General features: G+C 40.7%; 1 protein-coding gene across 1 annotated transcript in view; it reads right to left on the reverse strand.

Moving 5' to 3' along the window:
• The window catches only part of adgrl1a (adhesion G protein-coupled receptor L1a), a 119,300-nt gene that overhangs the window by 19,428 nt on the left and 81,092 nt on the right, over nucleotides 1-18,780 (reverse strand). Inside the window, exons 7-22 of the mRNA XM_088091051.1 lie at nucleotides 16,947-17,274; nucleotides 14,538-14,834; nucleotides 13,038-13,141; nucleotides 11,293-11,478; nucleotides 11,064-11,102; nucleotides 8,317-8,497; nucleotides 7,148-7,270; nucleotides 6,088-6,296; nucleotides 5,811-5,984; nucleotides 5,027-5,236; nucleotides 3,401-3,621; nucleotides 3,022-3,088; nucleotides 2,748-2,839; nucleotides 2,317-2,485; nucleotides 1,895-2,050; nucleotides 718-814 (exon numbers count right to left, since the gene is read on the reverse strand). Coding sequence (XP_087947177.1) covers nucleotides 718-814; nucleotides 1,895-2,050; nucleotides 2,317-2,485; nucleotides 2,748-2,839; nucleotides 3,022-3,088; nucleotides 3,401-3,621; nucleotides 5,027-5,236; nucleotides 5,811-5,984; nucleotides 6,088-6,296; nucleotides 7,148-7,270; nucleotides 8,317-8,497; nucleotides 11,064-11,102; nucleotides 11,293-11,478; nucleotides 13,038-13,141; nucleotides 14,538-14,834; nucleotides 16,947-17,274 — 2,653 coding nt within the window. The remainder of the gene's footprint in view (nucleotides 1-717; nucleotides 815-1,894; nucleotides 2,051-2,316; nucleotides 2,486-2,747; nucleotides 2,840-3,021; nucleotides 3,089-3,400; nucleotides 3,622-5,026; nucleotides 5,237-5,810; nucleotides 5,985-6,087; nucleotides 6,297-7,147; nucleotides 7,271-8,316; nucleotides 8,498-11,063; nucleotides 11,103-11,292; nucleotides 11,479-13,037; nucleotides 13,142-14,537; nucleotides 14,835-16,946; nucleotides 17,275-18,780) is intronic.

Genomic DNA, 18,780 nt, shown 5'->3' on the forward strand with positions numbered 1-18,780 from the left:
ACTGAACCAGGAAATTTTTGCCACAAAATAGAACAGTAATCAAAAGGATTAATTGCAGTAACTCAATTTTCAAGATTCAAAGTTCAAGATTATTTCATTGTACCTTAGGAGATTTGTCTTGGACAAAAAGGCTGCCGCATAAAAATACACCCACAGTGCAGAAATACGCGTAAAGTGAATTGCATGGACAAGTGACCATTTAAATAGATTTAACACTGCCTCTCATTTCAAACCCTCCTTTTGTCTTCAGTTTTGACCAAAATTCTGTTATTGCAGTCAGCCTTTGTGAGGCAGCTTAAATCTGCTTAATTACACTAACAGGAGTTAATTGTGTAGTTTCAACGACACACATATTCACATAACAGGATGTCTGCATATATTTAATACATATACACTGCAAACTGAAACCTAACTACCAGCCTCCACCATATTATATTGAATTTAAGCTTTTACTGCCGCTAGCTGCTATTTGCCTTCTGGCCCATCGAGTCATCCTCAACACACCAGGTGTGGGAACACATGCTTCATCATCTTCCATACCGTCACATGTGCACATTTAACACTGAATAACAGCACTTTGCTCTGTCCTACTCTACTTCTTTTTGGTCAGTTGTGTAAATCATATGAGTGTGCAGGACTCTATGTGTTTGTGTTCATTTGAGTGTGTATAACTCAACGACGAGGGAAGCAGAGCAGTGATAGAGAGGGAGGCCTCACCGCGGTTGAGTGTCGGGGTGCTATTGATATCTCCCGCCATGAAAGAAGATTCCGTCTGCTTTCGAACCGTGTCGTTCCACATCCTGCGGATCCGACTCTGGAAGAAGGAGCAGAGCTCAGTGAGTGGCAGCAAACAGACAACAAGTTAAATATAGCAACGCGACGGGTAGACTTTGTAACTCAGCGGGGCTGCTGTAATCAAAACTGTGGGGCTCGCTCTAATCCGCAAAGAACAATAGGCAAACATGGTAGACAAAGAGACCGAGGCGTCGGGTAAAGAGGCACACAGCTATGTCATGTTATCAGGAGGGGGGCTAATAAACTTGAGATGTGTAAGACATGATTGCAGTGGCTGATACAATTGTTGTTTGGAAGCGTCTTATTAAATTGTGGGAAAGCTTGTTTGTTGATTGTGAGGACTAACTGTCAATGTGTGCGTACAGTATGTGTGTGTAGTGCATACACCAGCATGCACAGTATTTCCAGATGCCTCTTATGGTGTCTGTGTCTATATATAGTGCACGGACTTCAAAGGATATCTTTATTTAATGAGTCATCTACTCTAGGAAGCACGGGGCTGCCAGTGATAGATGAAAACATAAAAGTAAAACCAAGGTGAGCACGCCGGCTGATTAGAGCATCAGAAACATCCAATGATCACATCACAAATCATGATGTAACATGTTTTAAAATTGCTCTCACTGGGAACAAAATGTATCGTAATGCTGCACATCGTTTTGTCACTGACAAATAAAAGCAACGTGACTGTGGGTGGAAAAGTATGTAAGTAAATTCAAGTGCTTGGCAATGTAATCGGTGAGTCATTGGTATTGATCAGCAATCAAACCCCCGCAGGTGCAATCATTTTGTGCTCTTGAATCTTACATAACAAACCTCTTAAACCAAGGAAAATATACCAGCAGGGTGAGGAAATGTCCCTTGTTTCCAAAGCTTTTTATTTTGTTTTGACACCCTTTTGACAGTGTTCTAAAAAATAAATAAAGGTTGGATTGTGTCAATTTGGTTCAAGAAAATAGATCTCATTCCACTGAAACAAGCTGATTTCTGCGGAAATCCTCCTTCCACACAGGCTGATGCCTAAAGATGGATAAAAAGTGTGCCTGCATGTGCTTTGTGTGTGCCATCATTAAAGTGCGTGGGTCCGTCCTACCCGCACCTGTCTGTGGGCCGCTGCGTGGCGAGCTTGGCTGCCGCTGTAGTAGCGGTTGTTGGCACGCAGGCCCGAGTTTTTCAGGGAGCCGTGGGAGCTGGTGGTGGAGGTGCGGCTGCAGCAGTAGGAATGACGCAGACACTTACTGTACTCCTTATGGACCTGTAAAGAAATAACACCACAGGCACAGCGGACGTGTTTTAAAGCCACTCATAAACACAAACACTTAGCTTCAATAGCCTGGACCCAATGTGGAGCAGCAGAGGCTTTTAACACGCAAACAGCAAAATGCAATCACTCTGAACTTGTACGCTGAATATATCAGATGTGCACATCCATCCATCCGTCTCCACAACATTTCATCTGCTTATTCAGAATTCCATCCATAACATATAGTAAGGTCTCAAAGACTGCTGTAGTATTGTTACCTTCTTCTGCAGGGCACAGTGGAAGATGAAGATGAACATGCCCTGGAAGGCGTTGAAGGTGGTGAAGAGGTAGGCCATTATAACCGTGTTTTCGTTGATAAAAAGAAGACCAAAAGCCCACGTCATCCCCAGCAGGAACAACAGGGCAATGGCCCCCAGAGCCCACGACCTGATGCAAGTGGGCAAGAAAATGTTAACAAATACTGACTGGTCCATCTTACTTACTACATACTTTGCCTTTCTTAGCAATTTTAAGGAATTTTGAAAAAAATAATCTAACACACATTTTAAATAACAAATAGGGTCTTATTTTTAAATAAATGAATTCAATGCCTTTAAAGATTTTACAGATCTGCAGGAAACCTGTTTGAAAACAACAACAAAAACACTTTTTTAAGGAGTATGACTCCCACTGAATAATTTGAACTCACTTAATGTTATCCAAGCGGCTGGAGTCAGGTTTGAGTGCTGAAGAGTTGCGGATCATCTTGTGTAAAGTGATCATGAGGAAAATGAGGTTGAGCTGGGGACAGAGGATAGAAAGAATCAAATAAACGTGATGTGAACTTCACAGTCTGCACCAAAAATACCGACTTTGCACTGTAATTAACCTCACAAAGCAAGCATGGTGAAATATTTTTGGTGTGACTGGGTGATATCAAAAATAGAGAGGAGAATAATACTGTCTGACAGTAAAGCTAATACCATAATAACAAATGAAACGGGGCCAATGAAGCTCCAGATGAAGTAGTTATCCACTCGCAGCCAGCATCTGGAGTGGCACAAAGGAGAAGAGAGAGTTACACACAATTATGCCCATGAACAAACACGCACGTGCACACACACACACACATGCACACACACACACACACACAGGCAGGCATGCACACACTTCTTCCCTGTCTCAGCGGATTATCTTATGAAGGCTAATCATCAGGCTTTGGCTAAGTGTGTTCAGAAAAGCCAGTCCGCAGGGAGGTGCAAGAGCCGTTCACACAGCCCTGCATATTACATTTCCAGCTGGGGGAATAGCATAATCCTACTTCTCAATCTGCAGGTGCAAAAGACCTGTCTTCACACGTACGCTTTCTTGGTCCCATAGCTCCTGTAGTCTATGGCCGCGGAGATGCCCACCACCAGTGCGGGGAAGCAGTAGCCGCACAGATAGTAGTACTTTTTGCGGGAGTACTCGCTCTCAAAGACCTCCACCAGCATGAGATAGAGTTGCACACCCTCCAGACACATCCAGGAGAAGGCAGCCAAGAAGAAGAAATGGAGAAGGCCAGCAAAGATGGGACAGGCAATCTGAGGACAGCAGCGAGGGAGAGAGAGGAGAAGAAGAGGAGGAATGAGAATATTAAGATGAAGGAGAAGATCAAGACATGTAACTGACTGAAAAACCAGAGAGGACAGAACAGAGTCACTATCAGGAAGTAGTTTTGGACATTCATAGAGGAAAAATGAAAAGCTGCCCCCTGGGTGATTTGCTCAGTGCATATTATTGAGGGGTAATTCATTACTCAGTGCAGTTAATGTTTTATAGAGTAACGTAATGAGACGCTGCCTCAATTTTAGTTTCTCGGTCACTTTTAATGTAATAAAAAAAGTTGTTGCTGGTGTTACGCCATAAGTCTTGATGTCAGTTTCAAGTTGGAAAATATAAAACCTGACCCGATCTACTGATTTACTTTCATTACAGGGCAACTGAGTTTTAAAAAGGTTTTAAAAAGAACAGATATTTATTCATTTTCTGAGGAAATAAGCAAAACTCTACTCATGACACCAACATCCTCTGCAGCTATCAGGCTTAAAAGTGGTTTCAAACTCCAGAGGTGGAATGTAGCTAAGGACTGTACTTGAGTATGAATTCAAGGTATTTTTACTTAAGTATTTTATTTTCATGTAACTTATACTTTTACTCCACCACATTTCAGAGGAAAATATTTTACTTTTTGTTTTTCTACTATTAGGTACCTACAAAATCTTACACATAAAGATTTTTGTATGAAAAAAAAAAGAAATGTGTATTAAAATATGATGTTTGTTATAAATTAAATTACCAAACAGTTATACAGGTACACAGGATTCACAGAAAATTAATTACATACTATTTTGATAAACATTTAAATCTTTTTATATATATATATATATATATTATTATTATTATTATTTTTTTTTTTTAAATAATTTTGAGTTTTGGGTGGTGTTATTTTCTTTTCTTTTTTATAATTTTGAATTGTTGGAATGTTTTTTCTTCTTCTTCTTTGGGTGTTTTTTCTGTTTTTCCTAATTTTAATATTTTTGGGGATGTTCTTTTCTTCTGTTTTTTCTTTTTTTAAAAAATAATTTTAACTTCGGGGGAGCTCTATTTAAAAATGACATTTGGGGGTGTTCTTTTCTTTTTAAAATTTTGCAGTTAGGTGTGTTTTTTTCTTTTTTATATAACATGGGGTTTTATGGATGTTTTTTGAATTTTATTTTTATATTATTTAATACGTTTTTGGGGGGGTGGTCCTTCTTTCTTTTTAAGATTTTACTGCATTGGGTACTTTCACTTTTCACACTTGAAGTACATTTTCCTGATTATACTTACTTTTACTTTACTTCAATGCAGGACTTTTACTTGTAACAGAGTATTTTCACATGGTGGTAGTATTTCTTTTTCTAAGTAAAGGATCTGAATACTTCTTCCACCACTGTCAAAACTCACATGGTATTCTGTCTTGTCGATGCCGATGAGGAAGAGCAGCTCAGCGATGAAAAGGTTGATGCACAGGTTCTTGTGGATGGTGTTGCGGTCAGTCTGCAGGCCTCGCAGGAAGCAGAAAGTGGAGATGCAGATGGCTAGACACACAAGGGAGATGACAATCCCCACCCAGGTGATCACAAACAGGATCAGTTCGTGCATTCGCCCTTGGTACTGAGGTCCGGGTTGTGTTGGGTGGGGAATGAGGTACAAACAGAGGGCAGAGGGATAAAGATACACAGCAGAATCAGACAAATAAAGAGGGAAAAATATGGGATAAGACAGCAGAATGGGAAGGAGGAGTACGGAGATGGATGGGAGAACAGTGGGGGGAAGAAACAATAGGAGGATAGATAGACAGAATAGGGGGGAGGGGAGAGAAAGAGAGCAAAATTGCTTTATTTAATATTTGTAAATATATGCAAGGAGCTAAAGTGTAGAGACAAGAGACAAGACGTCCTGAAAAAAAAAAAAACATGACATTCAAATTCATGTGAATGTCAGCTAGAAGTAGCAGGACATGAATTTGTAAGCATGTGCCTCCCTGAATGTCGGAGTGAAAGAAGGAGAGGAGAAAATTCAAAACAAAGAGCTTGTCAGCCTTGAGAGGGTACATTAATGTGCATGTGTGTGCGTGTGTGTGTGACTGAGAGTGAGCGAACGCTAATGCGCGCACGAATGAACGTCTGCATAAATTACCCCGACTTCCATTTTAAAACATGCGCCTGCCACGCCCTTGTTTACTCACATCGGGCTCGTGGTGAGCCATGAGCACGGCGAAGTTGGTGAGGTGACTGCAGGAGCAGGTGGTGTGCGTGCTGTTGGCGTCCAGCAGTTTGCAGCCCTGCGACGACCACTGGCCCGTCATGGAGCGCTCTGAGTAGTTCCAGAAGGAGCAATTTGGAGTGTAATAATTCTCCAACTGCGGAAAAAAGAAAAGCAAAGAGAGGGGTGATGGAAAACGTCGATGGCAGTCGCATGTGTCAGACAGAAAATTGAGCATGACAGGGATTGAATTAGGCCACCTGTAGGTGTTTGAGTGTGAACACCACTGGCTCAGTGAGAAACACTCTGCTGGACTCTTTGTTGATGGAGGCAGCAATTACATGCGAGTTGACCGCCAGACGCTTCTTATCATGGCTCAGCCCATCCACTTCCATCTTCACTGTGGCGTTCTCGGTGGACAGGAAGGATCCCAAGTTTTTATACAGAATGAACACCACCTTGACTTGTCCTGCATGTGGAGGGAGAGAAACACAAAGAGAGTGAAAGAGAGCAAGAGTGAGGAAAAAAAGAACAGAAAGGCAGACGTTATTTGAAAAGGGAGATGCAGACGATAACAATAAAGGGGTGGGGGCAAATAAAAAAATAGGGGCATAATATGGTAATAGCACGAGAGTGACAGAGATAGAGAGTGGGGAGTGACAGGGTGAGCGGGAGGGAGACAGAGAGAGAGAGTTAGTGAAGGTTAGAATGATGGTAAGGACCGTTTCATTTTGACTGGTGGAAGAGAGCGAGATTTAATGTGGAGGGCAATGGAACATTCATCCCTCAAGCATTCACAGATCTCTTATTATTCCATATGAATATTTCATGTGCGTTTGTTTCAATCATTCTAATCTCGTTCCCACTGCAGAGCCGAGTGGAGACAGAAAACAGAAAAAGGGCTATGGGATGAGGGGCCATGGAGGGAGGAGGGGAGCGGTGAAGAGGGGGATGACAGAGGAGGGGGGCTGGGGGGATAGAAACAAGAGGGATGAGAGAGGGGGATAAGATGGCGAAGAGACGGAGTGAGGGAATGGAATGGGGAAGAGAGAAGAGAGGGAGTGCTGAGATTGCTCTGTCAGACTGGGGCCGATTGTAATCTACACGCCTCCCCAGCTATTCTATTAAGACTGCTGTTAAGAAACCATCAAGAAAAGAAATTGTCTCAGCACTTTTGTTAATCTGATTAGCCTATTATTATGAACCAATAACTTAGTCAACTGTATGCAGATTGTTTTAAGCTTGCATGAAAATGCAAATGGAAACATAAGAGCGGGCTGCTCAGGACAGTGAGGAGGGGGCGAGGGGAGGGCTGCTGACCGTTGCGACTGTACTGTTTGATAGTGGAAGCTGAAAGCTGGATGGTGCTGTCGCTGGCGTAGTTCTGTGGGAAGGACAAGTCCTGCAGGTCCATCTCTGTGTTCAGAACGTGCACCTCGAGATCTGATGTAGGAAACACAGCACACAAAAAATTATAAGGAGAAAACACACATATTTACAACACAAATAAATAAAACGAGGAATTAAAAACATGCTGATTTTTCCAGATTTAAAGTCACAACCTGGGGGTACAGTTACACAAACAGTGGTCAAAGCTGTGGCTAATCCACCACAGAGTGCCCCAGGGATGACGTTTTTCTGTAAGCCAATCAGAAGATAACGTCGCCTCGATTTTATAGTCAAAGAGTCTATGGGATTTTTTCATTGGATTTTGGATCATTGCAGAAAATAAGCTCTGTGGTAAACGTTTATGATACTTGCACGTTTTGTCCAGCAAGATAATCTACACAAATGAACACCACTTTCAGGATTTTTGAAGCCTTAATGAAATTGCCAGAAATAATAAGCTACTGCTGGGCTAAAACAAACTACACTGTGGCCACATCACCATCGCTACGAGGCTGTAAAGCCGTGTTCTGCACAGTTCGGCATGATAATAGTCTCATTTAGCCACTTGTTAGCATCTGTCTTTTTAATACATGTAAAAGCCTCAGAGCTAGTGTGTGGGGTTTTTACTGTCGTATTTTACGTCATAGAACAAAACAAGAAAGTCTCTTAACCCTCCTGTTGTCCTTGGGGTCAATGTGACCCTGAATGAAATCTTTTGCTATCAAAATATATTTTTTATATTTAGGTAAACAAGGTCTATTGGCCCTAGATTGTGAAAAATGTGTGATAATGGGTTGGGCTGAAGTAAGACTAAAGGTGTAACACAGAATGGATTGACAGTTTATACAATATGCTTTAAATAACAGTCAAAACAGGACCGGGTCAGAATGACCCCAGAGGACAAAAGCTGTATAGTAATCGGGAGGACATTACGAAGGTTAAGCTTTGTTAACCAAAGACCTTATTTCAGGCCTCTAACCAAAAACCTATTGACTTTGAGAAGAGGGAACCGAAGGTGCTAAAATGCTAAGTCATTTCTGGATTTTAGGACTCATTTCTGGGGTTCTCTACAATTAACACCATGAACGCTGTTTCCTCACCGATGCTTGGAGCTCGGTCAGAAAAGCGATTCCCATACATGTTGTTGGCCAACAGGAAAGCTCCTTTTTCAAGGACGTCCAGTAGCATGGTGGCAGTGTGTGCCTGTTCTGTGCTGTTCATGTCCTGCCATGACTCCAGGGCCTCAGGACGCAGTAAGTTGTCCACTGTCTGCACCACCGCCTGGCACATGCAGGAGGCATAGCATTCATTACTAATAGCTAAAACACAACAAGGAACATGTAATCCTGTAGCTGACAAGAAACAAGTAACAAACAAATCAGGAACTAACAGAGAATTAATAACCAGCTCATACATACATACAGATATGATGTGATATTTTAAGGAAATGCTCAAAAAAAAAGATGTTTTTCTCTTAAAATTCTTTGTAGAATTCTTTCTCATCCTTATGTTATTCCTGAACTAATCCCTAATTTCCACTTAAGTTTCATAAGCTATTTTTGAGTTCAGTAGGATTTTGTTCTGCTTTACTAAACACAAACTAGAATTGCCTTGTGGTTGTCAAGTTTCAGTTCACATTTATGTCTGTCCAGACTCGTATAATATATGTACTGATGACTCTGAAAGAACTTAATAAAAGGTATTAGGTGTTTTTATTGTCTAAACATGTATGCAACACTCACATTTTAAATCCAGCAGTGCAGAGAACTTATACAATCAGCACAATTTAAAAGTGGGAACCCAAGATTAGAGTTACCAAATCAGTATCTGACCAAATGTCTTTCCTTCTGTTACTGAGTTACAGTCAGAAAAAAAAATGCAGAAAATTATGATGGCACAGTAAATTTGTAAACTTTGATCTTTTGGATATAAAATGCCATCATTTTGACAGTTTATTCTATTAGATATTTGTGTGAAATTTTGTCATTAAGTTATTTAGAGTATTAATTCTTGAGTTATGGCCAAAAACATGTTTCCTGAGGTCACAGTGACCTATGACCAGCAAAGTCTAATCAGTTTATCCTTGAGGTCTAAGTGGACGTTTGTGCCAAATTTGAAGAAATTCTCTCAAGGCATTCCTAAACACTGCATTCACGACAATGGCAGGAACGTGAAATCATAGTGACCATGACATTTGACCACCAAAATCTAATCAGTTCATCCTTAAGACCAGGTGGACGTTTGTGTCAAATTTTTTAAAAAATCCTTCATGGCATTCTTGAGGTGTAGCATTCATGAGAATGGAACAGAGGGATGGACAACTGGAAAACATAATACCTCTGCCCCTGAAATAAAAACGTAATGGTAAAGAAATCATGAAGTATAGATGTATTCCTAGGAACTATTAAGTAAGATATTCACTGAGGGGACACAAAATCACTTGTTCCAAATACTGATTAGTTAGTGGTTTTGTGCCATTTTGTACAGAATCTTTGAAGTAATTTGGGAGCAACTGATTAAATAATTGCTTGGTATGCAGATTTTACAGATATCTTCAGTAGTGACTCGTTCTCCGTTTTAAGTTAGTACTATTAGCTGTTAATTAGCTATTTAATAATTAGTTACCTAATTAGTTAGTCCTTGATGTGTTGATCCCTTGCTAATTATACCTTTTTTTTGTACCATATGTTGGGTGTAACCATATACTTTGAACACTTAGAAGTAAAATCACCACTATTCCACTATAATTTCCTAGAAACTCACCACTCCTCTGCACTACATTTATTACTGTGCTATGTCAGACATATTACCTTTCTATTTCACACTTACAATTCATTTAATGGCAATTTTGATGGTTGTATCAGCTATCCAATTTATTGGAGTAGCCTGCTTGATGAATCATGTAATTCTCTTGCTCAGGCCTCTCAAAATGAAGGATTGACTGCTGTGTGGAATAAAGAGCATTACTGTTAACAAAATGAATTTATCATCAGAATGCACTCTACCTGCTACAAAAGAGAAAGACGGGGGGTGTTTTTGGATTCATCCTCTGAACGTTACAGAGTGAATTTGCAGCGAGTGATAAAAAACATAATGGTCAGTTGCATACTACACAGCAGCCTTTAAATTCATCTGGCACCAGCAGAGATCAGAAGATGTGGTGTCATATTACAGTATGCTGCAGACAGGTCAAGATACACAAAAGCCTGTGTTCTGCAGAGCGCCGCATTTCATCATTACAGAGAAGCATACACAAGGCCTTTTCATGATATTAGATTACAGCTTTCTCAGAACCAGAGATATTGCACACATATTGGAAAAGCACAGAAGGGTGTAGTAACACAAACTGTTGCCTTCCATACAGTGCTATCGTCAAATTACATTTGCTCAGAGCCACTGATATTGTACCTTATTGTGCAACAGAATGACACCAAGGCCGACATTATATAGTTAGACTCAATCACAGTCAAACAAAACTAACATTATGTCAAAGACAGATGACTTCCACATGAACCAAATGCATATTTCAAACATATGCATACAATGGGCAACTGAAAAACCACAAATCAGCTGCTCTGGGAAACACTACACCAATGCCTGCCAGGAGTTATACCAAAAACTTACTCACACTGCTCTTCAGAATAAAAAAAACAAAAAACAAAACAGAAATTCTGTAAGTGATGATTTTCCAAAGGCAATATAAATCATAATACAGAGCACTGAGCCAGAGGAATCTCATCCTCAAACCTAGTCTACTCAAGGATTTATCTTCCCTCAGTTATTTTAAGTCGCAGAGCAGTCCTACTCCACAGGCATGTAAAGCAGGCAGATAAAAGAGGAAAGCTACCTGGATGTATGCCCGACAGGTCCGCTCTCGCTTCTGGAGCTGGAAGGGAGAAAACAAAGCACGGAATTAAACAGCTAAACAAAAAAAAAAAAGGACGCAGTAAATTAAAAACTCACTTGTCCTTGCATGTGCACTAGGGGGGAAAATTCACATTAACCTCAGCATCCTTTTCTAATGCTTGAATTTAATATAGACGTGTGTGCTTATGCGTGTTTACACTTTCTTATACCTTGTTGTAGTTTCGTGCAGCTGACTCCTTGTTCCCAGGCCTCAGGGCCTGAAGCTGGGCGTCCAGGATGTCCAGCAGTTGCTCAATGAGTCGCACGGACGAACTGACATCTCCAGCCTGGATCCGACCCCGGGTGTGGTTCACAAGCTCTCCAGCGATGTTTGCAGCATTCTCCCCGCTCTTTATCTGCACATGAACACACAGATGATTAAAAATGTTTACTTGCACACTAACATTAAAAGAAACCACAAGTTTAGTCTCAGTACTAACAAAAATTCCCTATTTGGTCAGCAATCAGATTTCTCCAGAAATCTGCCAAAAAAAGGATCTTTATTATCCGCCCCTCTTGCATCATTGTAAGCAAAAATGGACCTTGTATAGCACATTGTGAACTTTTTATTCTCCCCTGTGCTGTTTCACTCGCAAATCACACCCTTAGCAACCACTTTGCAATTGCAATTGATTTTTGCTATGATGCTGCTTTCCCTTCCAGACACATAAATACACTTAAAACAACCTTTAAAAATGCCGGTCAAGGACAAGCATGGTTAAATAATCAGTTTTATTTTCCTGCAGAATTGTAACCAGCTAAAATCTGATAACTGCCAAAATCAGGATGGGATTGATCAGATTACTACAGCAAAAACAGCTGAGGTGGGACCATGTCATTGGTTTGCAAATCACAGATAAGTCTGAAGTCTTTGCAGTAAAGTTCCAAGTGAAGTCCCGTCAAGATGAGCAAGTCCTGAGTCAAGTCGCTTGTCAAGACAGGCAAGTCTTGAGTCAAGTCCCAAGTCAACACCTGAGTCTTATACACTAAGTTTTGTGTCCTAAACAAGTCATTCTGCACTCTACATTAAATATAATGCCACCTTAACAACAGAGTAATAATAAATTAAATTCAAAATTTCCTGAATGCCTTTTTGAAATTTGTATTTATTTCTTGAAACATGTTTGTAAGAACAAGTACGACTGAACTTTATCTTAAAAAAAAAAAAAAAAAAAAAGCACTGGCATGTCGTAGTATCAACCAGTGCCAAGACAGAACTGATTATGTGTGTTTCCATCCTGTCTTGTTGTATTTAACAAATGTCATACTGGAAAAATGGCTGCAGCTTTCTTTTCATAGATCTGTTAAGCCTTTTCCTGGAAGACTATTCTTCCTTTAAATTCATATTTTAAGTTTTTGCATGTTGATGTATTGAGTCTATATAAAATAAAATGATTAACATTAGTTGATTTAAATGAGTCGTTGGTGTTAAAGTCCAAGTCAAATTGCAGGTCTTTTTTTTGTTGAGTGTAAAGTAATTAAATTTGTGACTTGAGTTTGACTCAAGTCTCTGATATGTAGTAATACATTTTGGTAATTTAAATAGCAATGAGCCAAGTTAAAATCACCAGCATCATCTAGAGACTGTGATGTTTAGCTACTGCACAGGTAAGTCTATGATGGAGAAATTAAAGTGGCCGACTACTTTCCAAGCTGTGAGGCCCCAAGCTTGATTATTAAAAATAATTTCACCTGGCTGTGATTAAAGTATATAACTGAAAAAAAGGAAGTTAATTAAGTATCAAGAGCAGATGCCTTGTAATGAAGGGCCAGTTGAAATGAGTCTGTATTTTAATCAGGCCAGCCTTGGAGATATGTTAATGTGTGTGTGCAGGTGGACAGGGAGGACGGTCAGGGCAGTGGGGCAGAGGAAGGGGACGGACCCACGGCCTTGGGGTACGGCTCCGGGTCTCACCTTCTGGGCCACTTGGTTGACCCAAGGGGAGGTGCAGTTACTCAGGTCAGGACCCCGCGGGTTCCACATGACCTGGTCCACCAAGCACTGGAACGAAGCGATGCCTGGAGACGAGCAGAGGGGGAAGACACAGAGGAGGGGGGAAAGTAATGGAGAGATAATAAGCGTTAGGTGTCTGCAATTAAAGGGGAAAGTGTGGAGAGGATGGATGAGCACAAAAAAATGTGATATGATTTTTTTTCCCCACCCAAGAAAAACGGAATGAAATGAATTTTAAAAATGTAATACTCAAAGTGTTTGAAGATGAGAGGGAAGACGGAGGGAGGAGGTAGAGTAAAAATGGGTCAGAAGTGGAAAAGGTTCAATAATGGAGTGTAGGGCAGCAAGAAAGTGAGGGACGAGAAAGGGGGGGAGAGGGGCTGAACAGGCTTTCATGCTCTAAAAGGAACAGTTTAAAAGGAGTACATGCAGACATACCACATAACATTTACAGCGCACACCGTTACACACACACACACACACACACACACAAACACACACCAAAGACATCAGGTATGATACCTCACTGTCAAATAAAAACACCTGAAGGGAAGCACCTTCCACCAACCCTCATTTCCAGCTAGGTTTTTCTAGTTACGTGGGTTCAGAGAAAGGACACCACGCGGGGATAAAACCAGAGAAGGGTCTATATGCTGCTGCTAACACAAATAACCAACGTCAAGTCACAAAGTGATGGCAGGGAAAATAGGAAAAGAGAAACCACAGCGAGAGAGACAGAAGGAGTACAGAGGAGCAGAGATGACAGAGACAATGCAGCAACGCTTCACAGTTGTAGAGGGATCAGAGCAGATGCGCTCTGCATTTCATACCGCCTTCTTCTCTCTCTCTCTCTCGCAGAGTTTTTCTCCCCCTTTTCTCTATACTCTCCTCCATCGACCACAGATTGGGTTTGAGAGCTCTGCCAAGACGCGGCAATTAAGCCAGCTGCTAATTTAATGTTACTGTCGTTCACAGAGAGAACATACAGAAACAGCAAATAAGCATTGGAAGGCTCAGTGGAAGGAGATGTCTTTCTTTTTTTCTCCCTGTGACTAAAGAGAGCTTTTTGATTGCTGCATGTTTAGAGGTATGGGAACTAGCGTGAAGAGAGGTGAAGCCTGTGTTGTCTAGCCTTTCATTTCATTATTCGCCACTTTCAATCAGCTCTGTTTCTGTGGGAGATGAGCCTTTCATATGTGGAGGACGGGCTTTCATCTGCGAGTCCTCTGGGACTGTGCCTGCTGGTGGGACCAACGCGGGGACAGAAGAAGACAACAGCGGAAAAAAACAAGTGTGAGAGCACAAACACGCTGATCACTTGGGCACATGCTGAGAGGTATATTGCACAAACACCCACATGCATGGAGAACATAGTGTGTTAGTGCAACATGAAACGCACGTGTTTGTTTCGTGGGGTGGAAGAAATGCACACACGGTCAAAAATACACATGCAAATCTCACCTAGAGATCCTTTGGGACATGGGCGGTCTACTGTTTCGCCTCTCTGCGTGGTGGGCCACTGGACACCACGGACCAGCTTGGCCTCACAGACGTGGGGCTCCAGGCCTTGAGGAGGAGGGCGGGGTGGGCGGCGGGTGACAGGCACGGTGGCTGTGATCGGTCGAAGATCAGGGTGCTTGTTGATGGAGCCGATTGGGCGCGAGGTGGGTGCCAGAGGGCGGGCGGTAGAGGGGCTGGCACTGGAGGTGAAAGGCCTGGCCGCAAGAGTGGTGGTAACTTGTGTGGTGGTGAGAGGGCCTGAGGTAACCGGAGAGCAACACAGAGAGAACAGAAGAGTTAGAGGCTACAAATGAGGCCTGCAGTGAGTGAGAGACATTTAGAGTTTTAAAAGGATGTAAGGGATTTGTTAAGAGAGCGGCACAAGCCGACAGCAAAAGCCAAAAAAATGAGATCAAGAGACTGAAGGACACATGCATGTGAATTTAAGATGTCTCTCAGAAGTTGAGTTCAAAAGTTAGCCCGACAATAATTGGGGTGACAAATACTTTTTGGAGCCTCTCAAAGCTGGGTCTCCGGAGAGATGAGAGGAACAGGGGAGGAGATGGAGAGAACGCATCGTCACAAGTCAGGGAGAAGTAAATAATTGATCAAATGTATCAGAGAAGTCACCATCACTAACAACCAAACCTAATGCGAAGATAAAAGCAACACATCACAACTACAAAATCCTAACTGATCAAACGCAGAGGCAGCGCTTGCACACTATGAGCACCGCCGCCCATGTGTCTCTGCCTCTACTCTCTCTGGGCATAATCTGAGCTTTATACAGGCCTTTATGTGGCTCAGATATACAATACATCCAAACCTTCCTCTCTTATTGATGGACTGCCAAAACGCAGTGTGGTGTTCTCATTTCATCTTCCCCCCTTATCATTTCAGAATGACTTTTTCATTATCCATGACACAGAGAAGTTGATATGAAGTGCTGTAGCAGTCATACCTGAGAGGCTGCTCTTTACTGTAACTATGACTGTGGATGGGAATACAATGATTTGATATCTGAGAAACCCAAATGTCAGATAAGAAACAGTCACAAACACATTCTGCATGGGCTGTTTGAAGTGTTCCCTGATCAAGCAAAAAGCATCATTTACAAAACACTGAAAAAGGTGCTTCTGTATAATTTCATGTTCTACAGTCTGATGAAGAGCCTGCAGCATGAAACGTCACCTCAGTGGTAATTGTATTAAATATTTATGGGAGCATAATCTAGTGTGTGGACTTTGTTTTTTTCTACTCTTGTAGTAGCTCTTGTCCAGCATCTAGTGCTCTGTTGTCTGATTCTGCGTGTTTTTGTGAACTTTTTGTACTACAGTATGAATAAAAAATAATCATGAGTAGTACATGTTATCAGAAATAGATCTGTGATTTTGTGACCAAAGTCATTTCTTCTGTATGAAAACAGCATGAAAATATATTCCCAATGTTTCTACTCAGTCTACTCAACCTACATCCCCACTTGCACTGTCCTATCAATTAAAGGCAAAAATGCCCGAAAAATATCTTAAAAAAAAAAAATATATATATATATATATATATATATATATATTAGACTGATGGATGAATGGAGCAGCTGCAGAGGGAGTGAAAGCAAACTTTTAGACCCAGCGCAATAAACAATTAAGTTTCACTATCACGGTGACCGGCATTCTTCTGCTCCGTCTGTGCCAAGAGTACACTCTACACTCCAACAGTGTGGTGTAATTGATAACCGAACGAAAAACATTCCAATAGTGCTCCTAATTAATAGCAATTAAATAAATGTGTGGGAAACCCTTGTGTGGTTTGTTCAAATGGCGAAGCCATACCACAGCAGAACAAGGCTCACGGCCGTATTCAACTAAAATTAATGTCTTCGTTATATTTGTCAGATAGCTCACATTAAGCCTGAGTAAAGCATCAGTCATTTATGTTGCACTGTATACGTAATTTTTGTTAAGAGTAGTAGCTTTTATTAATTTCATATTCATATAGTACACTGTATAGCTGTACTTGCTATAATAAATTATATCATATAGTAGGAAATGAGTTTTCAAATTTGGAATTTCTTTTGGGGATGACCTCCCTGGAGACTTAGTCCCCCCCTATATTGACTCAATGCCTTTGGCCTTTTTATTCTAGTGGGATGTTTTTTATTTAAGTCTCAATTTAAAATCTTCATGAATAAATCAATGTTACTCTAATAGCTTATTACCAATTTGTCTGATGTTAACTTGAGCTCAGATAAAAAACAAGTATAATTGGGGGAAACATTTGCATACGTTTTTGTGATTAGCTTCTAGTTTTTCACCAATTTACAAATTGTGACGTAAACTGCTTTTGCATTCTTTCTGTGGGATCACTCCTTACCTGTAGTGGGATCTGGTGGCCCAAACTCCAGTGGGTACCGCAGCACATTATAGTTGTTCCAGACATAAAGCTGGTTGTCTCGAGGGTTGTAGTCCACAGAGGAGATATACTGATAGGGGTTGGGGAAAGCGATGTTGACAGGCTCCTCCCGGGCACGATTGGTGTTGTAGGCATACATCACCAAGTCGCCGCCTGCTTCGCTGTCATCGTCCTGGTAGACGGACCGCACTGCGTAAAGCACACCACAAGCCATGAAGGCATTGGACGCCATCCTCTTGTCAAAGCTTGTCTCCCAGGTGCCTTCAAAGCGCAGGGTATAAGGGTTCACCTATGGAAAGAGGTAACATTAAAGACTTAATAGAGCTTAACGATCATTCTGAGAAGCTTAAAGAGACAGTTTTGAGGAGATTTTCTTTTTTTCTTCAGATTCTCGGTCATAGAGGTCAAAATTGTAATGGGTCATGTTTCATAAAAAGTATTCTGCTTGCATTTGATCTCTTGATGTAGTTTCTCTGTGTGCAGTTTAAGGGCAGCTAGTTTAGGCTTGCCCACGAGGGATGTATACTGTTTGTCAACTAATCCATTAAACATTGCAACCTTCCCTATTTGGCACTATAAATACTAGTCACTAAAATTATTGTGATTTCATGCAATGCAATTGTGTTTACCAAATGAAAATGTCTTCATAATAATCAGGCACATTTCCTAATGATTTATTTCCCAAAACAATATTGTTTTCAATATATATCAATATATATTTTTGTTAACTTTTATTTTGATGAGTTTGTGTCACGTTTTGAGGCATAATTTGCAATGTTCATAATGCACCATACATTTCAGTGGCATTTAATATATGTATCAGTTATTGAAGAACGTGATCAACAATTTCAAATGGCTCTCATGCAATATTTATTAGGACAGTGTTTAACCATATAGATTAAATTGTATTAAATTTTGACTGTTTTCAGAGTGTTTTCTTACATTAAGACAACTTAACTGGTCAAAGTTTAAACCTCAGGTCAGGAAAACTACACATTAAGATCATCCCTGTTTCTCACAGCGGCAGCTCAAAGGTTAAGTCTTTTAATAATGACAAAAATCCAATGTAGAATGGCTAGTTAACAAAACTGCATTCTAATTAGGCATCTATAAAGGCCGTTTAAAAAAGAAATTTGACGTAACATTTTCCATATTACACGCTTACATGAGCCCACAGCAGCCCAAAGAGTACCTCTGTACAATAATGTAAAGATTTGTAAGCACTTCGAAAAACATTTAAAAATTAATTAAACCCTCGGCTTCCAAAGAGATATTTCTATGCCTTTATGCAAAGCTGCGTCTGCTCAATATACCTTCAAACCGCATGGCGAGGCTTAATAGAGACCTCCACGTCTTTTTGCGCTCTGTCGGAAAAATAATAAATTCCCCAGAACCCAAACAATGTCTTGATGATGAAAGTGATCACTTCCTTATTTATGACTTTGTTGCTCCATTATTTTACACTCTCATAGCTCATGCGGGGTTTGATATTATGTTAGATGGATAGTGTAACTTATACAGTTAGAAAAACAATTTCCTGGTTAGGTCAAAGATAGTGATAATAAATGGGACCCGTCTATCTGAACAGCACATTAATTCAAAATGTGTTTGTGTGGAAACTTGCTGCCTGATTGCAGTTTTGTTTGTTAAGAAACAAAGAACCAAGTGGCATTAAAATATGAATGTTGCAAAGTTCACAGTGATGGATGATGTTTTGAGTTTGTCAAGTAAGTGGGACAAAGTAATGTGACTTTGTTTTAAATAGTATGCACAGTATATGATTTTAAACTATTGC

Source organism: Plectropomus leopardus, chromosome 18, assembly GCF_026936395.1.
Source record: "Plectropomus leopardus strain MGB_pleo_1.0 chromosome 18, ASM2693639v1, whole genome shotgun sequence".
Lineage (NCBI taxonomy): Eukaryota > Metazoa > Chordata > Actinopteri > Perciformes > Serranidae > Plectropomus > Plectropomus leopardus.